Source organism: Xyrauchen texanus, chromosome 2, assembly GCF_025860055.1.
Source record: "Xyrauchen texanus isolate HMW12.3.18 chromosome 2, RBS_HiC_50CHRs, whole genome shotgun sequence".
Classification (NCBI taxonomy): Eukaryota; Metazoa; Chordata; class Actinopteri; order Cypriniformes; family Catostomidae; genus Xyrauchen; species Xyrauchen texanus.
In genome coordinates, this window is record NC_068277.1 from 24,879,124 (window position 1) to 24,887,031 (window position 7,908).

The 7,908-nt window shown below is 36.2% G+C and overlaps 2 protein-coding genes across 3 annotated transcripts; both read right to left on the reverse strand.

Annotated features, from left to right (window-relative positions):
- Window positions 1-1,940: 1,940 nt before the first annotated feature.
- LOC127663078 (lysophosphatidic acid receptor 6-like) lies at window positions 1,941-4,441 on the reverse strand. Of its 2 annotated transcripts, XM_052154508.1 has the most exons (3): window positions 4,300-4,424; window positions 3,305-3,545; window positions 1,941-3,201 (listed from the first exon to the last, which is right to left on the reverse strand). In XM_052154508.1, the coding sequence occupies exon 3, from the start codon at window positions 3,157-3,159 to the stop codon at window positions 2,191-2,193; it is 969 nt and encodes a 322-aa protein (XP_052010468.1). In that variant the 5' UTR covers window positions 3,160-3,201; window positions 3,305-3,545; window positions 4,300-4,424; the 3' UTR covers window positions 1,941-2,190. The 2 variants fall into 2 exon arrangements, with proteins under 2 accessions (XP_052010468.1, XP_052010459.1); XM_052154499.1 differs by lacking the exon at window positions 3,305-3,545 and having other exon boundaries at window positions 4,300-4,441.
- Window positions 4,442-6,324: 1,883 nt separating this feature from the next.
- Window positions 6,325-7,667, reverse strand: LOC127663122 (transmembrane 4 L6 family member 1-like). The gene is made up of 5 exons (XM_052154587.1): window positions 7,476-7,667; window positions 7,254-7,319; window positions 6,924-7,056; window positions 6,617-6,807; window positions 6,325-6,435 (listed from the first exon to the last, which is right to left on the reverse strand). Exons 1-5 carry the CDS (start codon window positions 7,665-7,667, stop codon window positions 6,427-6,429), a joined length of 591 nt encoding a protein of 196 aa, XP_052010547.1. The 3' UTR covers window positions 6,325-6,426.
- Window positions 7,668-7,908: the final 241 nt, after the last annotated feature.

The following is a 7,908-nucleotide window of genomic DNA, read 5'->3' on the forward strand; positions in this document are numbered from 1 at the left end:
GTGGCAAAACGCCCCTTTTGTCAAAATAGTAATTAATCATGAAGGCTGAGCAATTTTATTATTTGGTAAATAACTCCTGCCACAGTCACTCAAATCTGGGATGGCAATTCTAGTCACATTTATTTTTTGTTTCACAGTAATGTCACATTTTCCTTAAGGGGGGCATTTTCCCCCACTCTATCCTACTGGTATGACCAAAGTTTGGCTACTGGGACAACCCGAACCAAAACAACTAAATATCATTGACATAAGTTCAATATCATTCTTTTGCGATTATAAATATATGCTTTAAGTTTAACAAAAATGACTTCCAACTGTCTAAACTAAATTATACATGCATGCAGACACTCAAAGAATTATCAACCGCTTATATTTTTATTCAGTTGTACATAGCCTCTACATTTATTTTTGCATATGAAAAAATGACTGAGGCCCGGACCTCATAGCTGGCTACGCCCATGCTTCTATGTGCACCCTAAGACTACGGAGTCACTAGCTACTTCTATACTTACCAGTTTGTTTATCTACCTTATTATTCGTTCCCATCGTCTGAGTTTGGTGTATGTTTCATCCTCTGTGTATTCCTCCCATTGTTTGTCATGATTCCTACAAAGACCAAAAGACTGTTGAAAGTTTTCTGATCATCTACACTTTGTTAATTACCCTGTTTAGAGTTTACTCACCTGCTGTTCGTGTCATAGGCCTACCTGTTTTTGAAATACTTCACCTTTGTTTGTTGCACCTCTCACCCCTTTCCTTGTCAATAAACCCTGCGACTGAGTCCATCCATCTGCCTCTGGGAGTTCTTACCATGACAATGAAGTCTTCAGAAATGATTTCAAGCCAGTAAAGGAATTACAATAAAACCAAATAAACAAAGTAGAGTTTTACCCATTGAAATTAACCTGTTTCATTTGTTAATTAGATTCAAGTTGTACTCGGCATAGACTCTGATGGGGAACTGTGTGAAAACATGCCTGGCAGGAAAAGGGTTTTGGTGGCTTGAGAAACTAACTTCAAACTTCTAATTTAAATAAAATGCATTTGATACATTTCTGACTTTAGCAAACAGAGATAAACCATTCTCTGGAAAAAGCAATAACATTATTTAGCATTTATAAAAATTCCAGTTAATTTTGTCATACAGATATTTACAAATTACTTAACAAATATTACAATTTGAAAAATAAAAACATCAAATCCAAGCTACGTATTTTCAAACAATGTATTTTTTTAAATCCTGACTAAAATCCTACTATAATATATTTCATTATAGTATATTATATTATATTTCTATAATATATAAGTTCAAGTGTCTTTAAAATAACAACATTATCTTTTATATGTCTTGATTGCAGTTTATTTTATCTTACAAATATTTACAAATTAGTTGCAAACAGGGCGCAACTTCCCTTTTTCGAGGATGTATCCACTACCTTAATTGCATACCTTGCATATGTTTTTTGCACCTCTGGTTGCAAATATTAACATTTGAAAAACAACAAAACTTCCAAAAACCACTACTGCAAACTTAAAGGATATTAATAATTAAAGGGATAGTTCATTGTTTACTCACCCCTGTATTTTTATAACCCCTTAAGACATTCTTTTTCTTAACACAATTTTTAACACATACAATGGCATTTTAAGGTGATCACCTCTTCAAGTTTCAAAAGGACTAAAACTTGAAACCGAAATCGAATGATGCTCTCATGTGCACGTTCATGTTACAGTAGGCTACACTTCATCCAATTGCGAGATGAAAACACATTTTTTTATAGTTTTATTTTTAATGTAAAAACAGGTCTGCCACAGAGATTGTAACAACAGAACACAACACAGCTGTACACAAATCAAAGAACAGAACTTTGAACCAGAGTCCTCAATCAAATGGAGAGATAAAGATTAACATTAAACTTTATATATATATATATATATATATTATGATTTGATGTACAGTTCTAACATTATTCTTTGTCATAAATTACCCCGGCATGTATATAAAAACAACAACCAGTCAACACTGCTGTGATGAGGTTTCAAGTGCAGCTGCTGATGGAGTGAAAGTAAATTTGTAATCTGTCTCTTTCTCTGTCATAATAGAGGGAGGGGTCTTTCTATTAGACCCCACCATGCACCCTACAGTTTACCTCTGCATTCCAAACCAGGAAATGTGAAAAGGGTCCATGCTTATGTAGTGAGGGGGGCTGGAGGGCAGTTGTTCCCTTCAGAGCAGTGACTGTTCATTTGCCATATTTTTCGTACAGCTTCTACATCTATTTTCCTGCGGAAAGTCTCTGTGGTGAAGTAGTAAGCAAGGGGGTCCAGCATTGCATTCAGGCAAGCTATCATGAGGCTGTAATGGTAAACCGGTACTAGTGAGCATTGCAGACTAGAATCTGTATAAACATACAGCAGCAATAGCATAAAATGATATGGCAGAAAACAGAACAGAAAGATCGCCAAGTTAGTCGTTATCATCCTCTTGATCCTGCCGCTGTCTACTAGCTCACTATTCTGGGCAGCAGTGCTTTTACTTAAAGCCTGGAGGAGCCCCCATGAGCTGAGAATCATAACAGTTAATGGGATCCCAAAACCAACAATTAGTGTGGAAATGAGAGCAGCTGGTTGAGTGGCATATTTAGGAAATCTCTCAAAACAGTGCTCTGTATTGGAAGAGCTGTTGATGTGAGCAATGGGCTGATCTTTGAAGTAGATTGGCAAGCTTGTTCCTAAAGTTAGGAGCCAAATCCCCAGACAAACACACCATGCTTTCTTGCGACCCTCACGAACTCGAGAAGACAGTGGGAAGCAGACTGCTATGCAGCGGTCAAAGCTAATACAGGTGAGGAGGAAGATGCTTCCATACATGTTAGCTAACAGTATTAGACCAGTAAACTCACAGATTTTCAGTGGCAGTTCCCTAAAACCCCCATGGTAATAGATCCGCACAGGAAGGGTACAAACCAGAAGAAGGTCTGCAAAGGCTAGGTGGATCATGTAGACGGTGGTATGCAACCGTAATTTAGAGTTAAGTAAAAATATTATAAGTGCTGTGAGGTTGAGAGCTAATCCAGCAACAAAGACCAATGCGTACACACTGACAAAAACCACATCCACTTGGCCTTGTGTTGTATTCTGAGAAGTACAATTTGACATTGCTGCTTTAAGGATGTATCTTCTTGAATAGTCTGTAATGACCTGTAATAACAGAGAAACAAATTGTTGTGTTATGAATGTTAGCAAAAATATTTGTGCTTAAAAATGGCAAAAGTGCATTTCAAATGTAAGTGATCTTTCTTACAGTTGTGTGCAGAGGTTTAGCGTAGTGTAGGTTGTGTCAGGTCTGAGAGCAACTCTTTCTGCTACTTCTCACAGAGTTTAGAAACCGATATATGGTGAGCGGATGTACATCTACAGTTAAAGTGGCAAGAAATTTCTCAGAAAGGGCACATATGCATCAAAGATCTTGCCAGTCTGGTCATATTCCACCCACACGTTTGTTCTTGTTATTGCAAATAATTTTCTTTCTTGCACAAGGGAGCCTGAATTAAAAAAAAACATGAAGAGGAATGAAAACCTCTCAATTCAGCCCTCCGTTCAAAAGTTGTACACTTTGACACCCTTTTCACTGTCCTTTGTTCTCTCTGAACCTCTTTTAGTCACTCGCTGTGTTAAGTGCAATAGCACCAGATCTCTCTTCACCAATTCCTTCTCATTGCGCAGTATTACTATGTGCTCTATTGTGGCATCTATTAAAGCAATGCTTTTGTAAAATGTACAGCTGACCAGCTTGGACAATTATAAACAACAGATAAAACATTTTTAAAACTTTAAAACATTTTCATCTATTAACCTGACAAGAGGCAAGTCATCAATAATTCCTGAAACCATTTCAACATCAGAACTTCAAAGTTTTCTATAATTACAGTAGCTCCACAGTTAAATTCTTCAAATGTATTGATAAAGCATACATGTTTTATTTAGCTTTGCTGCTTACACATGGCTTTGGTTTGTTTAAAATTCTAATTAGGTCATGAATTATTCTTGTTTTTTGTGAAATGTAGTACAAAAAAATAGTACACCTACATGGAATACACTTGCATTTAATATTCAGTATATCAGATGTGTGCAATAATTCATTGTTCATTCTGACCCAGACACTGACCCAAGTTTTAATGAATAAATCGTTCCTTAAAATAGCTAGTGCATTTCACAAAGCTTAATTTTTTGTCAAAATGATCTTTTAAAAAAACGCAAAGAAAATGATCATGTGGATTATGTTGTTATTACACTCACCATTCGGGTTTCTAGAAGAGGACAGTTTCTTCTGTTGGTCCTGATGCCAAAAATAAATAAATAAATAAACAGCACTGCTCTTATGTTTGCAGTCACACCTCACCTCCTTTTCAGGAAATGTGTTTGTGGTATAGAGCCAGAGTTAACACCTCATGGTTTCTCTTTTCTAGTTCTCCTACACTATTTATAGTACCTGAATTACAGTTGTGTTAATCAAGTCAAATACTGCATACATATTCATGCAAAAAATACTGACACAGACTTCAACACTGTCCCTCAGTAATAGGTCACAAAAATGACCACTTAAAAGAAGAGGAACATTCAATACAATAGAAAAAGCTGTTTTAATCACACACACACACAAAGGAAGTCAGTTAAAATGCAATACTATGACCAACAGCTAAAGCCTGAAATGTTTTTATCTGCAAAAGGGACCTGCAGTTATGCAATCTGTCCAAGAAATTACAAAATAGAAATGCAAATTGACAAAGCCTTAAATTGTTAGCATATGTTTAACATGTTTTGCACATACATTTAGATCATATATAGTCAAATAAATGGCTACCTCATAAAGAGGATGATACTGCCAATCCTTCCCATATCTTTTATTGTAATCAACCCCCCACTCCCTGTCACAACACTATGAAAGGGGCAGATCTAAGCAGAGAAGAGTTTCTTAACAGTGTTGTTTTTAACACTCTTGATATGCTTGTAAAGAAATAATGCAGAAACCAATTTAAAACAAACTATTTTATTTATTAAATGTAATAAATGTAATATAATGTAATTTATATAATCTAATATTAATACATTTTGTTATGCAAATTTGAATGCATTGATATGAACAAATTAAACAGTTTTTGACATACAAGCACTAACATTAACACATTAAACTATCTTAAGGTACACAATATTATATTCACAATATAAAAATATGCATGATTTTACAAACATGTATGTTTTAACACTCAGTATTGACATATTTAAACAGAAATACATAATATGGCATCAGTGGAGAAAGTCTTGTTTAATTGTGTTAAAGGGGTCATGACATGAGAAACCAAATTTGCCTTGATCTTTTGGTATATAAGAGGTCTTTGTATCATTAAAACGTCCTGCAAGTTTAATATTTTAAGACGTCCTCCCCATTCTAAACGAATAATTTATTTAATCAAGCTCAAAATACAGCTCGTTCTGGATTCATGGTTAGAAGTGACGTGACGGTTAGAAGTGACGTACCAGCGTTTGCATATGACCGCCTCCAGCACAAGATAACTACGCTTTAAGCGCAAGACAACTACGCTCATTTCAGTATCGCCGTCGCCTCACAAGTGTTCAGTCGATGGACAGCGAGCTCTGACAGAGACTACTTGTGCACAGGAAAATTACGATGCCACACAGATGTGCTGTTCCTGGCTGTGGTCAAACAAAACCTCTGAATAAGCTGCCGAAAGATCCAGACGTCAGGGAAAAATGGATGCAGTTTATTTTTTGCGGACGTCCCAGTCACGGCAGTGTTAACTTAAGCGTTTGTTCTGTACATTTTAAGGATGACTGTTTTGAGAACAAATCTCAATATGATGCTGGCTTTGCCAGAAAACTGTTGCTCAAAGATAAGTCTGTGCCGACTATTCTGGGAACAACGACGACGCAAAATGTAAGTAATCTATTTTAAACTTTAAACTACTTTTTAAAGCGCAATTTCATTCATTATGAATAATCACAGTGTTTTTACTTAGTTTACTTGCATATTGTTCTGCTGGGGCGTCAATAATTGATACATAGGCACTGACGTTAGCCAATCATAACAGTGGGCGTTAACACTGAAGTCTTAAATGGAAAACGCCCCCAAAACAGACTGTTTGAATCAGAGGATGAGAAGCAGGGTGGGAAAAGGTCATAAATCACTAGATTTTAAAAGTTTTTCTTAAAAAAAAATATATTAATACTATAATTGCACCTAAGGGAACATAATAATACAATAAAAAAACCCATGTCATGACCCCTTTAAATTTCACATCAGCTGATGGTTACTAATTCATAATGAGGAAAAGGAGAATGTGTAGGGTGTGGAAATAAATCTGGACCATTTCTTCACTTTTATTTAGTCTGTTGTCATTTTTAAGTTCATGCCACCTAAGGAATAAAAAATAATTTAGGCCCACTATGTATAAGAACATTTAATAAGACAGTGTGCTAAAACCATAACATAACTACAAACAATATATTACTGCCATTATTGCAAGACAATTTTAAATTCAGAGGCAAAGACATTAAATGAGTAGTGCATCGGCCTATAGAAATCAAGTTTATTTACCTCTTTGTTACTACATGTACCACAGATGCAGCCGAACAGGCCATTGAACATCTGGAATCCACAGAGTACTACTTCTAAAAATCCAGCCACCAGAAGGGCACTAAACAGGCCAAGGTTAAACTCCACTACATATTGTGGCTCTTTGCAACTGTCCCAAATGTCAGAGTTTCCCAAGTAGCTTTCACTGCTGCAAGATTAAAAAGCAAAAACAAACAAACAAACAAAAAACGTCTTCTCAGTTCAGTAGCATTTCACACAGCAAATTTGATGTACACCATTAAAATTTAAAATTTAAGTTTCAAACCTATTTTGAAAGGTCTGCCCCAGACGCCAATCTCATTCATGCAAACTGGCCCATCAACCAATCCAACAGCAGCTACAATGGCACTGTACAGCCCTCCAACCACTCCAATTGCAGCAAAGATAATGGAGAGGAACATCTAATGGATAAAGTGAACACAACTAACAAAGGTGAACTACAGTAAAGGGTCACTACACAGAAGAATGTAGGAAAGTATATTTGGTCATAACGACTTAATGATCTTGTTTATAACAAAGTTAAAATTAGGAATATGTCTTTTAAAGTAAGTTGATTATTTAGCTATGACACTATTTTATCTAGTTCAGCAGAACTCACCCCACAGCGATTTGCACAACAGCCTTGCCTCCCTGTGCTGTGGATGTGAATCGCAGGGATCAACACCTTAAAGACAAACATAGAAATGCAATGAATTTTAGAGCCCTGGAATAGCCGTAATATTCTTGGGTCCAAGAAGTTGGACAACACTAGAAATGTCAATTGAAAACTCATCGAAAAAGGTTTGAGGACAATGTATCATTTTCTTTAGCTGTCACTCACCAAGATGCCACCTCCAATAATACCTCCCATGTATTTTACCTCATCCGTGAGACGGTAAAGTCCCTCTGTTTCCTGTTGGGCATAAATGCTTTTCAAATCAGGGAAGAACAGAACAATGTTACAGATGATTGACACCAGTACCAGTGGATAGAGACTGATGCCAATACACTTGGAGCACTTTCCTGTACACATGATGTAATTATTAAGTTATAGTAAGGCAGTTGCAGACTTTGAAAGTGTAACCCTTTATAGGTTGTCAAAATTTTGATGCCAGCCCTTCTTCTTTAGTACTAATCCGAGGAAAGGGATGATCATAAAGACTGTACGTCATCAGACCATCACACATACAGGTCGTCAGCTCCGGTGCTGATGTCATATCTTTATCACATATTACAATAGTTGCCATAAAATAAGATTTGTACTTTGAATGGCC